The sequence below is a fragment of the Myodes glareolus genome, chromosome 6 (genome assembly GCF_982192425.1).
Source record: "Myodes glareolus chromosome 6, mMyoGla1.1, whole genome shotgun sequence".
NCBI lineage: Eukaryota > Metazoa > Chordata > Mammalia > Rodentia > Cricetidae > Myodes > Myodes glareolus.
In genome coordinates, this window is record NC_142031.1 from 38,488,287 (window position 1) to 38,510,752 (window position 22,466).

At 42.2% G+C, this 22,466-nt stretch overlaps 1 protein-coding gene across 1 annotated transcript in view; it reads left to right on the forward strand.

Annotated features, from left to right (window-relative positions):
* Window positions 1-1,869: 1,869 nt before the first annotated feature.
* The window catches only part of Dnah6 (dynein axonemal heavy chain 6), a 205,615-nt gene continuing 185,018 nt past the window's right edge, over window positions 1,870-22,466 (forward strand). Inside the window, exons 1-8 of the mRNA XM_087907121.1 lie at window positions 1,870-1,997; window positions 3,682-3,917; window positions 8,476-8,637; window positions 10,400-10,662; window positions 18,302-18,569; window positions 21,155-21,289; window positions 21,379-21,499; window positions 21,792-21,918. Coding sequence (XP_087763247.1) covers window positions 3,690-3,917; window positions 8,476-8,637; window positions 10,400-10,662; window positions 18,302-18,569; window positions 21,155-21,289; window positions 21,379-21,499; window positions 21,792-21,918 — 1,304 coding nt within the window. The 5' untranslated portion in view covers window positions 1,870-1,997; window positions 3,682-3,689. The remainder of the gene's footprint in view (window positions 1,998-3,681; window positions 3,918-8,475; window positions 8,638-10,399; window positions 10,663-18,301; window positions 18,570-21,154; window positions 21,290-21,378; window positions 21,500-21,791; window positions 21,919-22,466) is intronic.

Sequence of the window (22,466 nt, forward strand, 5' to 3'; positions counted from 1 at the left end):
TGGCAAACTGTTTCGAACACGCTGTGAATAAATAGCAGGCCAGGGTGCCTTGGAGAATCCAGGCTGAGAGCCTCGAGGCCAGATGATGTCCAGACAAGCTGCCAAATGGGGCAGAGTGGAAATTTCTGTTGCGAGCAGCGAAAACGGAGTGTGGCACCTCAGCCTTCTGACACATGCGGCTGCACTCTCTCTCTCTCTCTCTCTCTCTCTCTCTCTCTCTCTCTCTCTCTCTGTGTGTGTGTGTGTGTGTGTGTGTGTGTGTGTGTGTGTGTGTGTGTGTGACTCTGTGAGACTCCAGGAAAGGCAGAATGAAGCACTAAAGTCCCAGGACTGGAGTTTGAGCACAAAATCCTACCTGCCGGGAAGCCTCCCGAGCACATGGTGTACATACAGCCTGTTCATGCTGGAGAGCTGAAGGCCTGGGAAGGGACCGCACCCTATGCGGGTGCAAAAGTCAAAGAGTGGGGTGAGATGGCTGAGAGTCAGAGGCTCTGGGGCATTCCAGAGATCCGCCTTGGGTCCAGGGCTGAAGTTCTCACCTTAGCGTGCTAAGAGTCTTTTCTTGTTTATTTTTTTCTAACATCAGGCCTTCGTTAATACCTTTGCTGCTAAATTAGTGGGCACTCATAAAACGTGTGATGTTCATTTTATGAACTTCTAAAAAGCCAGATTGCCAACTTAAAAAAAAAATACTGTTTAAATACTCCCTAGGGCCAGTGAGGTCGCTCAGTGGGTAAAGGCACCTGCTGCCAAGCCTGGTGACCCGACTTCCAGCCCTGTGATCCACACAGTGGTTGGAGAGAGCTGAACTTTTGTAAATTGTCCTCTCTTCTCCACATACGCGCTGTAGGACATCCCCCACTAGACCCCTCCCCCTCAACACACACGTTTCCTGAAAACTTAGCAAGGCAAGAGATTAATGCCAGCTCAATACTCAGATGCTGTGCGAGGGGAGGTGGGTTAGACTGAATGATCTGAATCTACACTCCAGCTCTAGCTAATCCTCTTGGAGGTAGGTGGGATCAAACCAGCATGCCATATGCGGTAGGTGCCGCTGTCTGCTCAGTTTCACTTAGGAGGTCGCCACCCAAGATGCAAAGACTGTAACAGAGGGAAGAAAAAAAGAAGATATTTCCAGCGGTGATTACATTTTTTTGTTTTATTTATTTATTAATTAAAATTTTCCACCTCCTCCCATCCTCCCATTTCCCTCCCACTCCCCCCTCCCCCTCCCCCTCGTTCTCCAGTCCTAAGAGAAGTCAGGGTGCCCTGCCCTGTGGAAAGTCCAAGACCCTCCCCCCTCCATCCAGGTCTAGGAAGGTGTGCGCATCCAAACAGATTAGGCTCCCAAAAAGCCAGTACAGGCAGTAGAATCCAAATCCGGTGTCATTATCATTGGCTTCTCAATCCGCCCTCTTTTTTGTAGCAAAGGTTGAAAACGAGTCTCTGCCAACCGGCGAGACAGTGGTTCATGGCAGGTGAAAGGGCTTCAACAGTCCACCCAGCCTTCTCCTGAAGCTCGTTTCTTTCACCTCGAGATTTTAAAGATGTGGGCGAACGTCAAGTCAGACTCGAGCCTCTTGAGGAACAACAGACTTCTGTTAGAGGTTGGGTCAACGATCATGGACCGTCCACTAAGGAGAGAACATACACAACCGACCAGACCTCCTAAACCTGCTGTCTACACAGCCAGAGATTTAATCCCATCCCAGAGGAGCAATCTTCCGGGTGGATTCCTGCTCCCTGCCAACTAGTGACGTAAACGCCCCAGAAACGCTGATTGGCCCAATTACTTGGCGCGCTCCTGGAGGAGAGCTGAGGAGAGCCAAGGCACGACCGCGGTGACTGGCTCCTCCCAGGCGTAGCGAGCGTCCTTGGAGGCCCAGTGGTTGCTACGCAACGGGAAACATTTCCTACTGGGACCCAGCTTTCTGTCCCAGGACCACTTGCGTCGACCTCTGGAGACCCCTCAGGAACGGCCGCAGTTGGACCGCTGGGTGAGTCCAGACACCCAGCATCGCTTCCCCAGCGATGGAAAATGGAAAGCCTCAGAGAGGATGGATTTGGTGGTAGCTTACTACCCCGGGGGACTGGAAAGTGAGGACTAGAGATGTCAGGCTTACACAGGACCTTACACTGACCAATCTAGACTTATCCTGACCAATAGGACAGTTCCTAGATACCAGATATAAAATGCACGCGCAAAAATTAAATATAACCCTGCATCACACAGCATCATTGCTAGGTAAAGCACATCATTAAAATCGAGACCTCTCGTTTTTAATGGAGTTACTTGAGAAGTTAAAATTACATAAGGGGCTTTTGATTCTTATTGTCACTGAGCTAGGTTAAAACGTAGGTATATCAACACCTGATTCAAGATGCTTTTTACTACATGACGTGTGTGTGTGTGTGTGTATGTGTGTGTGTGTATACACCTATGTGTGTACCCTTGCATATACACATGGGAGGCTAAGAGATTGACATTGGACTATCTTCCTCAATTGCTTCTCCACTCTGTTTTTGTGTTTTATTTTGTGGGTTGTTTTTTTGTTTGTTTGTTTGTTTGTTTTGTTTTTTCAAGACATGGTTTCTCTGTATAATCTTGGCTGACTGGAATTTGCTCTGTAGACCAGGCTAGCTCGAACTCACAGAGATCCAACTGCTTCTGCCTCCCAAGTGCTGGGATTAAAGGTGTGTACCAGCACTACCAGCACCACCAGCTCCCACACTGTATTTTGAGACCGTGTCTCTCACTGAATCTGGAGCTTGGCTAGCTTGGCTGGCCAGCAAGCCCTGGGATTCACCTGTCTGCCACTACTCCCCAATGCTAGGGTTGCATGCAGCACTTCTTTTCATGTGCATGCGAGAGATCTAAACTCAAGTCCTCGGGCTTGTTGTCCTGTTTGGCTTTTTAGCAACTTGACTGGTACAGCTAGAATCATTTGGAAAGGTCTCTCAATCAAGAAAATACCTCCATAAGGCTGGCCTATTTTCTTGGTTGTGTGTGTCCAGTATTTTCTTGGTTAATGACTGATGTGTGAGGGTCCAGTCCACTGCAGGCTGTGCAGCCCCTAAATACAGGTGGTTTAAGAAAGCAGGCTGAGCAAGCCACGAGGAGCAAGTCAGGAAGCAGTGTTCCTCCGTGGTGTCTGCTTCAATTCCTGCCTTGAGTTCCTGCTCTCATTTCCCTTCAAGATGGCCTACAAGTTGTGAGATGAAGTCAACCCTTTCCTCCCCAAGTTGCTTTTGGTCAATGTTTTAGCACAGCAATAGAAACCCGAAGGCACTTGTGAAACAGCAATTTGCAGACAGAGCCATCACCCCAGCCCCTTAGATCCATTTTTTATAAAACAAGTTTCTTGGGAGATGTTTTGCATACTCAGGTCTGAGAAATTTAGTGTTCAATGCCCTTCTCTTCATCCTTCCAAATCCAAGCCAGTACAGTCCCCAAACCAGGCCTCCTTCAGGACTAGGCACACATCTCAGTTTTTATTCCTCCGGCTCAAGCACTCTGTTGGGAAAGACTTCGAGTGCTTTAGTTGGTTTCCTTTGGCGGAAGCAGGTGAGTTCAGTCCTCCCTAGTCCTTAATCCTCTCTCCACTTCCTACATCTCTCCCCAGGCATTTTGTTCAACATCACATCTCAGTTTCTTTCCTTTCCTTTACCCCATTCATGCAGGAGTAAAGATGGCTTTCCAAGCCCCAGAGAGTGAAATTGACCTGAAAAATGTCCAACGCCGGCAAGAAGAAAATCCTGTGCTTACCAAACTAAACAGTATCAAGGCAAAAGGCGTTCTGAATTATGCAACCCACAAAGAAAATGAACCTCAACTGCAAACCCTGACTTTCAAGCACACTACAAAGGCCCAAGAGAAGACAAGAAAACGGCAGCAACCTGTAAAACTGGAGCCTCTGGTAAGTTCAAAACAGAAAACCACACACAGGCACACACACACACACACACACACACACACACACACACACCACCCCCACAGACAAGAACAGGCATTTGGGCCACTTTTCACATACACAAGGAGTTGTGAAGTTGCCTTACCAGACTGAATCCCAGACTCTTGAGTGGCAAAGAGCAGATGAAACCTTAAAAGTTAATTAAGAACTTGCTTATATAACATTGTAAATAACACAGATGTTTGTTCAACAAACATAAAGTTTTAGACACCGTTTAAGTTGGGAGCACAATGATGACCTAAGCTTCCTAGTGGATAAATCCTCTAGAAGGTTCTGTGTAATTCTGATATTCAGTGATATGCTTTATGAGGATTTCTCAGGTAATGTTTAATGCTAGGAAAAGTCTTATGCACACTGACAAAGTTTTATGCAAGTATATGCCTCATGTTTGTTAATTTTGTGTGTGTGTGTGAAAATCTTTTTTGAGGTAAGTTTTGTGTAGCCCTGGCCATCCTGGAACTTGCAATGACTGTCTCTACTGAGTGCTCTACCGGTGACTTTAAAATAAGGTTATTATAGTGCATACTGATCTCCAAAGTTCCTCTTGTCTTTTTGAGAATATGTTGTTAAATTATATTTTTGTACGTATGTGTATTGTGTGGGCTTGAGCACGCGTGTGGAGGTGAGCGTGTGGGCTTGAGCACGCGTGTGGAGGTGAGCGTGTGGGCTTGAGCACGTGTGTGGAGGTGAGCAGACAACTTACTGGAGTCAGTTTTCTCCTCCAACCTGCAGGTCCCAGCGAACAAACTCAGGTCCTGAGGGCTGGCAGCAAGTGCCTTTACCCACCGAGTCATCCTGACAGCCCTTAGAGTATCTGTTTCAATTAAACACATGCAGAAATTATTCTAACCCATGCATTTGGTGGTACCTTCTTTCTTAGATGGAGTCTTACTATGGAGTGTAATGATATTTCATTTGTATTTTAATAAATAAAGCTTGCCTGAAGATCAGAGAGTGAAACAGCCCCATTGGTCAGTCTTACAGACCAGGCAGTGGTAACACACACCTTTAATCCCAGTAGTCACATTAGTTTGCCGTAGAAATCGGATGGTGAATGCCTTTAATCCCAGCCCTAGAGAGGAATGTAAGATGGGAAGAGACAGCTCATTGACACAGTCTCCTTCTGAGGTTCCTGGAGGCAGGATCACCATTTCAGACTGAGATAGAGGTAAGAGCCAGTGGCTGGCTGTTTTGCTTTTTGATCTCTAGGCAAGCTTTATTTATTAAAATACAAATGAAATATCACTACAAATAGAACGCAAAGCAAAGGCCACCTGCCTCAGCCTCCTGAGTGTTGTTATTATAGACATCTGCCACCACACCCAGATGAAGGGTTCTTTTCCAACAGACTGCTACATACTGTTGCCTAGCTGCACTGTAGTAAACACCCATTAACTGCTTTCCAATGGAAGGGAATTTAGGTCATTTCTTATTTTGTGATGTGTTACTTTCCTATGATATATAATGCTCCTTTGTACATGTACAGATATAAAGATGGATTCCTAGCAGTGGTATTTTATAAGTCATGTCACACACACACACACACACACACACAATGTTCTTCAGATAGGCTCTAACTATGTAGCCCTGGCTGATCTGGAATTTGTCATGCATACTAGGCTGGCCTTGATCTTACAGTCATTTGCTTGCTTCTGCCTTCAATATAAACACTTTTAACTTTGAAAAGTGCTTTGGGTTGCCCGCCAGAAAAACTTTTTTGCCTTTTAATGGAGGTGAGGGTGCGCACACCCACACATTTGCGTACTGGATGTTATTTTTGCTATACAAATGGATTTATAATAGTATTATGTTGATGTAATTTATATCACATTTAATTAATGCTTTTTATTAAAATAAGTGTTACATTTTTATTTAGTTATTTTATATATCTATAAATGCTTCCATGTCATATTTCCCACAATTCACATTTGGCTCTTTTTATTCTTTAATTTTATTTCTGGTGGTTTAGCAGTTTTTCTATAATAAACTCCTATCATTTTCTTATAAAATTGATTGTGGAGTGTTTTGATTTTGTTCCTTATTTTTAAAGAAGCCCTGTTGGAGGTCTGGAGAGATGACTCAGCTGCTAAGAGCCCTTGCTCCTCTTTTGAAGGACCTGAGTTTGATCTTATCACAACCACCTGTAAATCCAGCTCCAGGGATCTAACAACCCCACTCTGGCTGTTATGGGCACCCGCACACATGTAGCATACATACACACATATACTCAGACACATACACATATTAAAATTTTAAAAATTCTGTTTATTGCCAGTAATATCCTTTTAAATTCTCATATTTAATTTTCAGCTTTTGTTTTCAAGCTATATAATAAGTATTATTAATTCTAATATTCCTGATTTTATTTCCTAGTAACTAAATCAATTTGTAACTGGAGGTTTCTCTGTCTGGCTATTCAGCCTAGTCTATTTGGTGAGTCCCAAGCCAATGAGATTCCTGTCTCCAAAAATGAGGTGGATTGCGCCCGAGGAATAACATCCACAGTGCCCCTCTGCCCCCATAAACATATAAACATACACATGGACTTGAACATGTATGTATATACACAACACAACACAAACAAAAACTTGTGTTATTTCTGTGTTCTGCTCATTTTTCCTGCATTGAATCTAGTCTGAAGTTGCTCCCCACTTGGGACTTTGTCTTAGTATAGATCTTGGAAAGCTTACTACAGCCACACTACTCTGACATCTTCAGTCTGCCTCTAACATCTAGAGACTGGAATTTGAAGGATTTATACCTAGTTTCCACAGCTAATCTCATGGTAAACTTATTATTGATGAGGCTGTGTAGTGGTTTGGATAAGGATGGCCCACACTGACTCACATATTTGAATACTTAGTCACCAGGGAATGGAACTATTTGAAAGGATTATAAGGATTACGAGGCATGGTATTGTTGGAGTAGAGGTGGCCTTGTTGGAGAGAGTGTCACTGGGGGTGGGCTTTGAGGCTTCAAAAGCCCCTGCCAAGCTCAGGCCTTCTTCCTTTCTGCCTGTGAATAGGATATAGCTCTCGACTACTTCTCCAGCATCATCCCTACCATGCCTGTCACTGTGCTCACCATGATGATGACAGTGGACTCTAATCCTCTGAAACTGTCAGAAAGCCCCCAACTCAGAGTTTCTGTGTGTTGCAAGGAGCCACTTGTTTGTCCCACCGCCCAGAACCAAAATAACCATACAGAAACTGTATCCATTAAATCACTGCTTGGCCCATTAGCTCTAACTTCTTATTGGCTAACTCTTACATCTTAGTTTAACCCATCTCCATTAATCTATGCATCACCACAAGGTCGTGGCCTACCAGCAAAGTTTCAGCACATCTATCTCCAGTGGCAGCGGCTCCATGGTGTCCCCTGACTCTGCCCTTCTTTCTCCCAGCATTCAGTCCAGTCCTCCCTGCCTACCTAAGTTCTGCCCTTATTAACAGGTCAAGGCAGTTTCTTTATTTATTAATGGTAACCACAGCACACAAAGGGGACTCCCAAATCAACTGTGATCATAGGATCACTCACAGCAATAGAACAGTAACAAAGACAGGTTGTGTATGGCTTTGGGAATTGTATTCAGGAAAACTTGCACAGTAGATAAAAATCTTAAAGGACACTTCTACCAGGTACACATCTTCTCATTTCCCCCCTCACATAGTAGAAAAAGGTGCAACAGTATTTTGAATATAATTATTCACAATTTCATAATTCTCACCCAAAACAGAAATTTTGAGAAACTATCATAATTTTTCTTTCAGTTGCTATGATAAACACTATGGCCACAAGCAACCCGGAGAACAAAGGGTTTATTTCCACTTACAAGTAGCAGTTCACCGTCCAGGGAAGCCATGGCAGGAGCTCGGGGTGGGAACTGAAGAAGGAACGTTTGCTCCCCACAGTTTGTCCAACCCTTTCTTATACCTCTTAGGTCAATCTGTGTCACTGTGGTCTAGGTCTTCCCATGACAATCATTAGTCAAGAAAATGCCCCATAGACATGCCCACAGGCCATTCTGAGGGAGGCAATTCCTCAAACGATGTTTTCTCTTCAGTTGACTCTGGTTTGTGTCAACCTGACAAAGACCAATCATGGTAGAGATTGGCCTCCTTTCTAATGAGTGTCTGCTGGGAATCTTTAGGCATCCTTGTGTTTCCTAGAGCCTTGGTCCTGTTTCAGTCACCACACAGACTTGTGTGTTGTTGCTCTTAGCTCCCAACAGTTGAGAGGTAGTAAAATGATCACAGTTAATTAGGGGTATGTGATTCACCATTCTGAACTTTTCTTCATCTTCATTCTAGAAGTGTTTGTTGACATCAAGCATCAGAGTCTTGTCCGAGCAGCAGATCAGGGACAGGATGCAGGAGTACTGTGGCTTGGCATAGAAACTTAGAGTAGAGGGGATCTATTTCCAACAGGGCAAGGGTTCAACTGCAGTGAAGAATGAAGTCTGCAAAGATGCTGACAAAATTACCCCATCTCTTACCCCCCAAAGCCAGTGCTGAAAGTCTACCAAGACCATAAGCAGCCAGAATACACATATGAACAGAATCGGCAACAACTAATAAGATCTGGGATCCTTAAGCCATCACCAAGCATGATTGACAGGTCTTTGCTTACCGTTGAGGAGTCTTCAGATGCTCTGAAAAGGAAGCAGGTAAGATATGTCAAATGCTTAAGCAATCTTGAAAAGTGGCACGTGTGTAGTGTTGCTCACTCACTTTTAATTCCTAAGAATATAGATAAGGTTGTTCATATTTGGAAAATAGGATGTTTCTAAGGAAAATGAGCACAGGATGGAAAAACCATGGAGAGATTTTTATTGTCTTTATTGTCTTCTGACATTTTCTTGCATGTTAATGGTGTCCCAAATGTTGTATATAATTATTTGTAATTTGTAACAGTTTTTATACCAAAAGTGGGAAACTTGGAAAACTCTAAAGAAGGGCAATAAAATAGAGATCAGTCCAGGTGTGCTGGCACACACCTTTAATCCCAGCACTCGGGAGGCAGAGGCAGGTGGATCTCTGTGAGTTTGAGGCCGCCTAGTCTACATAGTGACTTCAAAAGATAGAGACAAAGCAGAACCAAAAGATACCTTAAAGTCAGTGGAAACTATAAAGCTGATTTACTGCCATATAGTTCTCTTGGGAATGAATTTAAGAAAGGCTTGTCAGAGGATGACTTTAAGTCAGTGGTCCCCAACCTTCCTAATGCCGAGGCCCTTTAATACAGTTCCTCATGTTATGGTGACCCCCAACCATAAAATTTCCTTGTTGCTACTTTATAACTGTAATTTTGCTACTGTTATAGATCGTAATGTAAATATCTGTGTTTTCTGATGGTCTTAGGCGACCCCTGTGAAAGGGTTGTTTGGCCCCCAAAGGGGTCACAACAACTGCTGCTTTAAGTGATTGTAGATAACTAAGAAAGAGATACAGGTGAGAGAAACTGGGCTCCTTCTCAGGAGACAATGGAAGCAGAGCCAGGAAAATGTTTGACTTTATTATAAACTGTTCATTTGGTATAAAATGGGCCTCACAACCTGAGAGTTAAGAAGAAAGGAGAAATCCTGTGGCCATCTTACACGGAAGGAATGGTAGCTGCTGAGCAATGCACAGCTGCTAGATGTGATTGAAGGAATTTGCTAAAAGGGGTTAAAGAGAAATGTGGAAGAAAAGGAGATGCCAGGAGAAAGAGAATGATATTTTTTCAGAATATGGATTACCCAGAAAGCTGTTGAAATTCTGCATTGGGGTTTTGAGCTCGGCCTTCCCGCTCACAATGCGACCCAGATACTAGGCAGTTCCAGGACTCCTGAGAGCAGGTTAGAGACGCAGAATTCCAGGCTCCATCCCAGCAGGACTGAATCAGAACCTGCCTTTGAAACAAGCCCACTCCCCACCCCCTATCCACATGTACATTTACATCTGAGAAACACGGGTCCGTGGAACAGGCGAGTATCCGTTAATAAAATAAATGCTTCCCAAGAGCTGTAGCGGCAATGATTTCCAGGACTCACTGTGACCGTCCCCGAGCTCCACAAAGAAGTCAGGTTCATTACAGGTTATGATGGCAGCTGTTGAAGACTGCATTCTTCAAAGAGCATCAAGGTTGTCACTAAGTGCTGAGGCTTGCGGGGGGTGGGGGGGATTCAGACACAACACAGCTGAGGGGGCGGGCGTGAGCTCGCAGGGGCTCCTGAGAGCTAGCAGCACTTGGGGAAGATGTGCACGGAGTTACAGAAGAGAAGGCAGCGGGGCTATTGTGTGGTGGAGCGGTGGTGTGACTGAGAAACCGCACCTCAAGCACTGTTTGAGAGTTTTCCACTGGAGAATGTTCCCCTCTCTGGGGATTTTCTGCCTTTTTCGTTTTCCCTTTGGCAGAAAGTCGAGTTTAATCCAGTTGTCTTTGTTTAGCTCCAGCGCTCCTCTGCTGAGATGTTTGCTCCTTCCCCTTCTAAAGTGCCGCGCACTGGTATTGGGAGAAGAGGGCTCTTCGGAAAGAGGTCTTCGACTTACCCTAAATACATCTTCCACGACCGAGAGGAAGTCGTTAAGGCCAACATTAGAGACCCTTTGCAAATCATCAAGATCATCCATGAGAACGAGCATCTCGGATTCCTTTACTTGATTTCTGCAGTGCCCAAGTCTTCCATTGAATACGATACATATAATCTAAAGTGAGTTCCTTTTTATGAAGCAATTCATTTAGTGTAACAAATCACAAATAAGATTGCAAATATTATCCATAATTGATTTGGCACTAGTGATAGATATGATCAAAAATAATGTTAATTGTCTCCCAAGGGTAAGTGAAACCTCATGCAGTAATTTTATTTGTATTTCCCATTATCTTTTTTTTCTAGATATAAAAATTAACTATTTTACAGGACAATGCACTACTGTGTTTCTCATATATTTATGTAGCATTAACTTAACATAATATTACAGCATTATTTTGATCAATATGTAAACATTTTGGTCTTTTTATTATTGAGAAAAATATCAAACTATAAACAGTAGATGATACATGATTTATTTTACATATAACTTTGGGTTTTCTTAAATTTTGTTTTGTTCTATGTGTGTGAGTATTTGCATGTAAGTACATGTACCACATTAATGCAGTGCCCTCAGAGGCCAGAAGAGGGCATCAGATATCGTGGAACTGGAGTTCCAGACTGCTGAGTTGCTATGTGGATCCTAGGAACCCAACAGAGGTCCTTTGCAAGTGCTTTTGGTTTGCTTGTTTGTCTTATTTTTTCTTTCTTTCTTTTGTTGTTGTTGTTGTTGTTGTTTTCGAGACAATGCTTCTCTGTAGCTTTGGAGCCTATTCTGGAACTGGCTCTTGTTCCAGTTGTTGACCAGGCTGGCCTCAAACTCACAGAGATCTGCCTGCCTCTGCTTCCCAAATGCTGTGCAAGTACTTTTAACTGATTGGCTGTTTCTCCAAGCTTACATCAGGTTTTCTTTATAGAGTAGAAATAAGGGTTTCAAGGAATAGGAGACATTATCAAAGGGACACACACTCTCTCCGTTGACACTGAGCATACATGCTGTTGCTATAATCTGAAGTATCATGTGGCTGTTGATGATTTGGAGCTATTAAGCAGCAAAGGTCAGAAGCATAGATGATAGTTGTTCTACCTACTTCAAAAGATGATGCTGCCTTTCTCCATTACTCAGTCAACTTGAAAGATACTGTCAAGTCTTCCCTTCACGGGGATAACAGCTTGGTTGTGACCCCAGTTTCTCAAGCTATCGTCCTCATCGTTGGCTCTCTTGTTTTCCTTATCAAAGACTCTCCTTTAAACTATAGTGATCTGTACGTCAGATTACACTGAAAAAACTGTTCTGGTGAGAGGAGACACTATTTTCATGAAAATGTAAACTAATATTCTTGTTTGTTGTGAATCCCAAAAGTTTTAATAATAGAAATAATTTGTAGGATGGATAGTGTATATCTCAATAAAGAAAGATGGCAAACACAGCACATGAACTAGTTTCATAGAGGCTAAAAGTGATATACATGGGAAAACCAGTAAGTAAAAGAGATCAGAAGTGCCGGGAGAGAGGTGGCAAACTAACCAGGATGGTCAGTGTGGTTGAACAAGAAGTTGAAGGAAAAGGAAGGAATTATGTGAAGGCACAAAGAACATTCCAGATAGCAGGAGGCTGAACCCTGTTTCCCTGAGGTAGGAAGATACCTGTGATGTTGAAGGGGCAGAGGAGGCTGGTGCCCAGCCACAGGACGAAGGAGAACTGGGGTGGACTGCTTGCCCCTGTTGGTCACTGCAAGGACTTCAGCTCCTACTGTGAGAGCATGGAAAGTGACTGGTGGATTCAAGCAGAGAAGGACCCTGGTCTGACTTTTCTCGGAAAGGATCCTTGGGCCTCCTGTGGAGAGCATAGACCTTGGGAAGCCAGTGCTGGTACAGGAAGAACGATTAATGCTTTTATTCTGGAGGTTTGGAGAGAATGTCACTGAGATGCTTCTGATGGCCACAAGTAAGGAGAGCCACCAGAGGACAGGATGGCATCACTAGTGTCTCCTCTGAGCTAGAGAGTAAAGTTGTTATCTAAGACACAGAACACCGAATGACCAGACTAAGCAGAGAAATACAAGCATTTAAGCTAAGGCACAAGGATTTAAGGATGCTAGCTGAAGGAAGGAAATGGAATGGCACCCACCCTCGCTGGCACCTTATAAAACTATTCTTATTCTTAGTATATACATGCTTATCTTCATTTCATTGTAAAAAGAAATGTTTATAGATTAAGGCAAATTAGAGTAGAGTCAAGAGAGTTTTTTGAGGTTAAAAAATACTAGTTTTTTTAAATAAAAACTATACTAGGATTAAATATAAGCGATTTAAAGTCCTGTGATGTATAAATATTTTTAATATTTAATACTGCAAAAGTGTTACCATTTTATGATTACTATTTTATTAGTTTTAAAAATAATTATCAAGTCTGAAGAGGAAGTTAAAGATATTAAAGGAATATTAGTAAATAATAGTTTATTTGCTGATTTTATAACATATTTCTTGATTCATATGTGGAAGTATTTTCATAATTTTGACTTCTGAGGACATAAAATCCAACAACCCAGACAACACAGAGTGCTCCATAGACTACGTATCCTCATAAGGCAAAGGATCAAGTTTAGCAAACTCAAATTTACTTCTCCTTGCTGTCAGCACCAGGTGAGGCACTGAGTAAGAGACTGAAAACTGGGTTTTGCCCAGTTCTGGAGAGTCTTTGCATTTCTAGACTGTGGAGTAACCGCACCAGCGAGCTATTTTAGACAGTTTTGAGACTGATAGAAGTGACACTTAGAGTTAAATTCCGGCCCCTCTCCCAAGCTTGAATATTATAAGTCCTGTAGTTGAAGGCAATTACTTAGATGCTACATAGTTGGAAGCAGGTAAAATACAAGTCAAAAAGTAGTGAATAGCAAGACTAGTGAGATGGCTGAGCAGGAAGGCAGTTTATCACCAAGTCTGACCAAGTGACCGAGTGAGTTCAATCCCAGAGCCCACATGATGGAAGGAAAGAACTGACTCCCACAAAGTTGCTCTCTGACCTACACACACAGAGACACGCACATGCACACACACAGACACACACACACACGCACACACAGACACACACATGCGCGCACACACACGCACACATAGACACACACATGGTGGCACATGTATCCCAAAAATAAATAAATGCTTGAAAATGCTATAAAATAGTGAATACTGATTAACAAAATGAGGACACATTATAGAAAAGTCCCTTTTAAAATAATGTGATACAATAATTGTAACACTTTTGCATAATCGCTAAGCATAGTAACCCACCATGGTACGCATGCCTTTAATTCCAGTACTCAGTAAGCAGAGACAGGTAGATGTCTGTGAGTTTGAGGCCAGCCTGGTTTGCGTAGTGAATTCCAGGACAGTCAGGGTTGCATAATAAAGAGATCCAGTCTCAGAAACCAACCAAACAAACCAAAGAAAGATGAAATCACTAAGCATAGTAAAATACACACGACGTAGAGCGGTGTTCTCTGCCTTGGTCCCTCTGAGGAAAAGGGTTGCTAATAGATCCAGCAGTGTATGGAAAGGGTTCCCCATCCCTCCAGAGTTGACTGTTAGGAGACCCATCTGCTGTGGACCCAATGCCAGTGTACACAGCTGGAAGACCGCTAGATAGATCTGGGTTGCCATGGCTGTGCTGTGTTTGGAAGACATTATTCTTCAGGCCTTCTCAACACTCTTCGTCTTACATTCTTCCTGCCCTTTCTTCCTCAATGCAGCAGGAGAAGTGATATGTTTGAAGCTAAGCCTTCAATCACCGTTTATATTCAGTATCTCGTGCAGACACAAGAGGTTGGCTTGTTTGTTAGCTTTAGGTTAGCTTTAGCCTCTGAAAAGGAACAAGAGTAGGACTTTCTTCTAGCTTCCCTAGTGGGAACTGGGATAGGTATGTAAAATGAGAAAAGATTGTTTTAAACACAATTAATTAATTAAAATTAAAAAGAAGAATTTTGTCAGTAACCAGAAAATATTTGCAATTCATGCAGCTTTGCAGCTTTAGGTAGGAATGGTTCTTGGTTCTGAAGCTGGGGATGTAACTTTTGTTCTTAGGTGGGTGTGTTCCCTGGCAGGCTCGCAGAGCAGCCGCTAGTCCGACAAGGATGGCTGTGGGTCCCTGTGGGTGGGTGCGGAGGACGGCGGAGTAAATGGACATAAGGCTAAACATTTATTACTTAAAGAAGAAACAGAGAAACAGAGAGACAGAAATAGAAAAACATAAAGACATAAAAACATAGAGACAGAAGAGACACGTGTGCACACGCCAAGAGACGGGGACAGAAGAGGAAGAGTTAAGATGGCAACAAAGAGGTCAGAAGTGGCTGGGAGTGGGCGTGACTTGCCCTTAAAGGGACCAGAGCATAAGGAATAACGTTAACTGATATTTCCACATCCAAACGAACTGAGGAAAATTCCAATAGTTGCTGGGAATTAAATTAACTCATGTAGACTAGGAGAAGGAAATCAAAATTTTGATTTCCTGCTCTGAGAGAGGATGATTTAACACAGTTCTGGGGTTATTTTCATTTGAGGCGTGGATCTGAACTAATTACTTCTGTATTTGAGAGACAACTTCACCAATGTTTCCAAAACACTCAGCACGACCAGATTTTAGCACAATTACCCTACCACAAGAATTTCAACACTGCATGTGTTACAGAAAGAGACATCTTTTAGAGTTAAAGAGTAAAAAACAATGGTGCCTTTGATAGCTAATTGCAAGAGGACCAGGCATCCAAATGCTGGGGATTTCTAGCCATCTGGCACAGGGCAATAAAGCATCCTCCACTGCTTGCTGCCTCCTGTTTATGCGACTCTCTCAGCAGAGATGGCTGCTAAGACCTTCAACAGATCCTTCACCAAGTCTTAATTCAAAATTCAGGGTGCTACTTCAGAAACAGTTAGGGGCATCTCCACGGTTACTTAAGAACTACTTTGTACATGAGACTTTTTATCAAACTCAAGATTGACTGTGTTCTCTGCATTCAACATTTTTTATTGTATGATATAAAGAATCATCACTAGTGTCTTTACATGTCCTGTAGTCACCAAAGTTCTATCACTGTGTAAGCATTTTGTATCAAATTTGGGGAGTGTTCTAGGATTATAGAACATTTTTTACGCTGCATGAGAACATGACCTTTGTTTAAAAACCAAAATTCCATTCCCCTGGTTAAGAGTAAAGTTGATTGGGTCTAGATAACATTGATTAGGATCTTTAAAAATGATCCTGACTGGTAAATTATTTCTTCTTGGGGATAAGTTGAAAATAATTATGAATAGATAGTGGAGATTCATCACTCTGGGATCGCACAGCACAGCGTCCTGGGATGCTGGAGAGTCATCACTCTGGGATCGCACAGAGCATCCTGGGATGCTGGAGAGTCATCACTCTGGGATCCCACAGAGCATCCTGGGATGCTGGAGAGTCATCACTCTGGGATCGCACAGCACAGCATCCTGGGATGCTGGAGAGTCATCACTCTGGAATCCCACAGAGCATCCTGGGATGCTGGAGAGTCATCACTCTGGGATCCCACAGAGCATCCTGGGATGCTGGAGAGTCATCACTCTGGGATTCCTACAGTGCAGCATCTTGGGACCTGGATTTGGAAAAGGACCTTTCATCAATGGACAAGACATCCTAAGGAAATAAGATTACAGAACATTGCACACACCATCTAAATTTTTATGGACTTTGTTTGACCTGGCTGTCCCTTTCTGCCTACTGACTGGATTTGGTTGGATCCTTCTAAGAGTCTCAGGGCAGAGGGGGTAGTTTAGTCAGTAAAGTGCTTACTTTTCAGTCGTGAGAATTTGAGTTCAATCCCCATCACCCTTAATCCTAGCACTTGGGAGGCAGAAGCAGGTGGATCTCTGAGTTCAAGGCCCACCTTGTCTACAGAGCAAGTTCCAGGACTGCCAAGGTTGCACAGCCTGACATTTTGTGTCTTGAGTTATTTACCTTCAACCACTACAGGCATGTCACAGATATTCAAAAGGCTACTCTAACGGGGCTTAGACTCCCGATTCAGAATGTAGAACCAAGAACAGAGCATACATCTGGGAAAAGTTGGCTTTCTCGTGCTACTGTCTACTCTTTATCTTGTGCTTATAATGATGTTTTTCTGTTTTTAATTATGTGCGTTGGGGATCAGGGATATGTATACATGAGTGTAGGCCCTGTGGGATCCAGGAAAGGACACTAGGTTCCCCGGAGCTGGAGTACCATGGTTGTCAACATCTGCCATGGTGTTGGGAAGTGAACTCTAGCCTTCTGCAAGAACAGCCGTCAGTCTTAACCACCGAGCCCCGACTCGAGCAGAAATGATGTGAGCTTTGGTTTTTGTGTTTAATCACTGTCTCGTGAGTTTAGGTTTTCCAAAACTATGACTATTACTCTCCTAAATTCCTGGACATATTTTGACAAGTTGTTATAGCATATTTCCCACTTGTTTTATTTCATTTAAGTGGCGCATATTTTGTGGCTTTAGCTAAAATGTCAGAAAATGCCTTTGTACTTTAAAATTCTTATTAAAGACTTTTAAATCAAAGATTTTTTTTATAGAATCCACCTTTATTTTTCCTTTTAATTTATTCTGTTCTTGAATTTCTTCTTGGTCTAATTTTCTTTTTTTAATGTGAAACTGAAGAATGCCCTTGATGAAAAGTACAGATGAGAAAGGGCATCTTTAACTAAATATTTTTGACAATAATCTGTGATGAATTAGACATTTTAGTTTAATTTGAATCTTGATTATACTCTTTATAATTCATGATTTCTTTCGTCTTTCTTACAATTCTGTCAATACTAGATAGTTTAAGGCTCTTTTGTGCTACTGATATTGAAAAATCTCTAATGTGTTAATAATTAATATAAACTCAATTCCAAGCAGCTTGCATAAATGACTATTAAGTTTAAAATATCTATAGTGGAGCCAGGCTTAGTGGCACACTTTTAATCCCAGCATTTAGGAGACAGAGGTGGGCAGATCTCTGTGTGGTCAAGGTCAGCCTGGTCTACAGAGTGAGTTTCAGGACAGCCAAGACTATATATAAGATCCTGTCTCAAGAAAAATGATGTCGGTGGTGAGGGTGGCAGATGACTCAGTGGGTAAAGCGACTTGCAGTCAAGGCTGAGGATCTGAGTTTGATTCCCAGAACCCACACAGAGGAAGGAGAAAATTTCCCACAAGCTGTCTTCTCATCACCATGCACCTGAAAAACATGTACATAAATGTAATAAAAATGTCTATAGTGGATTTGTTTTGTTGAAAAGATCACACAAGTGATGATTAAATGTATTGTTAATGTGGACTCTCTCTAATGAATCATCCAGTGTTTAAACCTAATTCTTCTCTCTTATCTTGAGACGTTTCTTTCTTTTCTTTTCTTTTCTTTTTTTTCAAAGATTTGTTTATTATGTATACAGTGTTCTGTCTGTCTGTGTGCTTGCTGGCCAGAAGAGGGCACCAGATCTCATTATAGATGGCTGTGAGCCACCATGTGGTTGCTGGGAATTGAACTCAGGACCTCTGGAAGAGCAGTCAGTGCTCTTAACCGCTGAGCCATCTCCAGCCCTCTTGAGACGTTTCTTTAACTCAAAAGCTGGTTCAACTTTAAACGGTATTCACCTTTAATACGTTTGTCTTTCTACAACAAAAAGCACTTCCATTGATTACTCTTGTGCTGACTACTTTATCCATTTGTCCCAATTGGTGTTTGTCCACAGGGTCGTAAGTTATGAGAACATCAATAAAAGTGACTACTACACAATTAGCAAAAAAGCAGTGACCCACGTTTACAATGATGACATCGAGTTCATCGAGATTGAGCGATGGGAGCAGGAGTATCTGTACCACAGAGAACTCACCAAGATCCCCATATTCTCGCTCTTCCGGAAATGGAAGGCTTTCAGCGTTTGGAGGAAGAATGTCCGCTCCAAAAAGATCACCGGCTGTCGGAAATCGCTACAAAAAAATCTGTTCATTGTTAATCCTGTATGTATTTCTTAATCATGTTTTTTTTGTTTGTTTTTGTTTTTTTTAAAAAAAAACCTTACAGGGCAAGAAAGTGTGACTTGGTCACAGGCGCTGGTATACAAACACCTGACGCAGACTGTTTCATCTTGGTAGAAGTACTCAGCGTCACAACTTGTCCTGTCACAACTAGCAATCCAGACATCCTGGTTCCTGCCCCTTGAATAGGGCAGTAAGTAAGACTAGTAAGTAAGACAGAAGAGAGGCACAGGTCTCCTTCGATTAGGGGCAGCCTAGAAATCTTAAAATGCTAATTTTCTCTGAGAGGGGTGGGGCTACATGCTCCGCAGCCCCATTTATGAAGAACTATGTTCGGGTGTTGTACAGGCAACCACCTCATCTGTCTCACCCTACACCAGTCACCTTCTCTGGTTAGCAGCTACAGTTTGCTGCTCTTGGAGAACAATCTGATTGATTTTTATGGTCAGGTCACTTGTACAACAGAAAAGATCAAGAGAACTAAGATAAATATAGATCAATAATAATTAAAATTAATCATGCAAAGCAAGATTGTAGGATGTGTCATCTCAGGTCATCCATCCCAATGAGCATGCTCAACTATGCAAGGATATCCCATTCCTGCTCAGCATTACCCTCAAACTCTGCATCTTTAACTTCATCAGCCACTTGAACTTCTTGACCATGCTTTAAATGCTGCATAGGTCATACATTTTTTTATTCATTATGCAAAACTCTTTCTGGATTTGTTTTTTAAATGACCTTTCCCAGTCCCCATGTCCCCTTCTCTTATGTGCTGAGAATTGTCACTTTGCCAGTGGTGTCTTGATCGTGATAGTACTTCCCCTTAAATTTCTTCTTAGTATGCTAGAAAGTTCTCATCTTTCTAAGCTAAGAGTTACCTAGGAATCTACCTACTGTCGTGGCTCAATACCCATTAGCTGCTAACCAACTCTCCAGAAACACAGTGCATACAATGAAGTGACTTCAATGGCTGATCTTCTAGACCAAGCTAAAAGAAGACACATGGAATTTAATTTTTTTTATGTAAGAATCGTCTTATGTAAGAATTTTTATGTAAGAATTAATTGTAAAAATTAATCTTTATTTTGTGTGTATAGGTGTACTGGCCTGCATACCTGTCTGTGCATTGTGTGTGTGCAGGGCTTGTGAAAGCCCAGAGAGTGTGTTGGATCCCCTGGGGATGGAGTTACAGACAGTAGTGAGTTGTCATGTGTGTGCTGGGTACAAAACCTAGGTTCTTTGGAAGAAAAGCTGGCACTCTTAACCACTGAGCAATCTCTCCAGCCCCTGCTTTTAAAATGTCATTGCATTTTACTTATTCTCTCTCTCTCTCTCTCTCTCTCTCTCTCTCTCTCTCTCTCTCTCTCTCTCTCTCTCTCTCTCTCTCTCTGTGTTGTTTTGGGGGGGTTGTGGGGGGGTGTCCATCCACCTGACTGCCATGGTGTGTGTGTGGAGGTCATAGAACAACATATAGGAGTTGGTTCTCTCCTTCAACCTGGTGTGTCCCTAGGATTGAACTAAGGTCCTCTGCTTGGTGACTGATATCTTTACTTGCTTAACCATCTTGCTGGCCCTGAAATTTTTATTTCATGAAAACAGCCAATCTTGTGCATGCGTTTTCCTTAACAACTTCACTGATGTTTAATTTACATGCTTGCTGTGTATTCACCCACCCCAGTATATTAGTGTGTTCACAGGATGGACTAGCCATTGCCACAGTCGATTTTGACACATATCCATCACCCTAATAAAAGGCTACATTAGCCACGGATAGCAATTCTCAATTTCTCCCCAATTTCTTGTTCCTCCCCAACATCTACTTCCTGTCTCCATAACTTTGCCTATTCTGTACACTTAGGAAATCATACAATATGATTGACATTTTCACTTAATGTACTCTCTACAAAACGCATCTGTGTTATGAAATACCATTTATTTTCACTGGCTAAACATATTTCTTTGTGTGATTAGACCTACTTTATTTATTTATGTCTTGATATTTGAATTGTTTCTACTTTCTGGCAATTACAAGCAATACTTTTACAAATAAATACAATTACAAATAAATATCCACGCATAATTTTTTCTAAGCATATTATCAATTCTCTAAATATTTTTGAACATAAGTACTATGTATACTTTTTTTCTCCTGAACACATTATTAGGATGAAAGCGCTGAGTCAGTTGTGACTCTGTTTATCCTTTTCCGACGCATCTTGTTAGCCATGGTAACTTTAGAGTGAAGCTGAGTCTTGTTAGATGTCAGTGTAATAAGTGGTCCTTCTGTATCGCTGTGGCTGGACACTGCACAGTCTTTTAGTAGCTGAAGCTATGAAATTTAAGATGTGTAGCTGTTTGCTACTTGCCTTCAATCTTATTCCTTTACTAGCTAAAAGGCATGCATCCTTCTCGAAGTGAAAAGGAGAGAACTGGGCAAACTAAATATGATAACTTGAGTAATTCTTTTACAAAAATGATTCTGGAAAGTTCCTACTTGGTGTGAGATATTTTTACAATATAGGGCTTTAAAAATTAAATAATGATTATTTCTTCTTTTCGTCCAGTATCTGCGACCAGCTCTTCTTAAGATTAATGAGATGTGCTACCAACTGAGTTTTATGGGACTTTGTTATATTGAAAAATTCCACACCTACACCCTGCAGGAGTTCAAGGCTGCGCAAATCGTGCGACTACAGGAGGTAATAGACACTGTGGTCAAGTTTCGGACTCCTTCTTCTTAGGACCCTGATTTTGCCATGACTAATTATACTCACTCATGAATGTTTAGGTCACAGAGCGCCTCGATGATTTCCGAAGTGAGGCGAAAGATGTGGTCAGGAAGTCATGCCGCTTCGCCTTACGTGCTGCGGGATTTATTCCTGATGACTGTGTGTTCGAGCCCTATGAGGGTATGAAGGCTGAGAACCAACCCGGAGAGTTCAGAGGGGCAGCCATCTAGACTACTGTCTCTTCTATACTCTCATTTCCCTTTGAGTTAAACAGCTGTTCTCTTTTCATTTGTTCCAAATTCGTGCTTGTATGCATGAATTTTAAGCATACATTCTATCTTTTTTTTCGGGGGTTCGGAGTTGTTTCACAAATCAAAGGAGTTTGTTGCTTTTGTGTTTTCATTTTTTTTCTTTTAATCAATATTGAAAGGTGGAATTTTTACAGAAGATTTGTCCCTTGTATTGCCCTTAGATTACTTTAAGATAAACCTTGCAAATTTCGTTGAAGCTCCATTTGATTTGCCAGCTTATGGAGAATCTGACAAAATGACATACACAGAACAGGCCAGCAAAAGGCATCACTGCACGAGGCTCACATGGTGAGAGCATCTTCTTCCTTTCGGGATTAGAACAGAGAATCTACACTTCTCAAGCCATGGGCTGGGGAGATGGCTCAGTGTGTAAAGGCTTTGCCCCGCAATTCTGATGTGGAAAACAGACACAACTTGCAAGGCCAATACCCCAGTAAGAACACAAGCCGGTGCCTTCGGGCTAACACCTGCTATCAAAGAACACTGATGTGCACCATGAGTGCTGTGCTACAGGTGTGAGTCTTATGTGTTACAGGCACCATTTCCACATCGCACAGGGCATGCACCATGGGAACCAAATGGCAAAGATTTCAGACTTTACTTCCAGACACAAGTTACATGCATTGTATGCATAGGATATTCCCCTGAAGCTCCCTGAGGAACTCCTGTGGCCCTTTGACCAGATGAGCTGGGTGTTATTCTTATCACACATCGTGTTCATCAAATAGCCTATGGTGAAGCTAGGCCCACTAGTTAAAGCAATGTTCTGTATTTGAATATATTTATGCTTTCGGGGGGAAAAGGTCTAAGAATAATTCCGAAATATCTCATGTTTT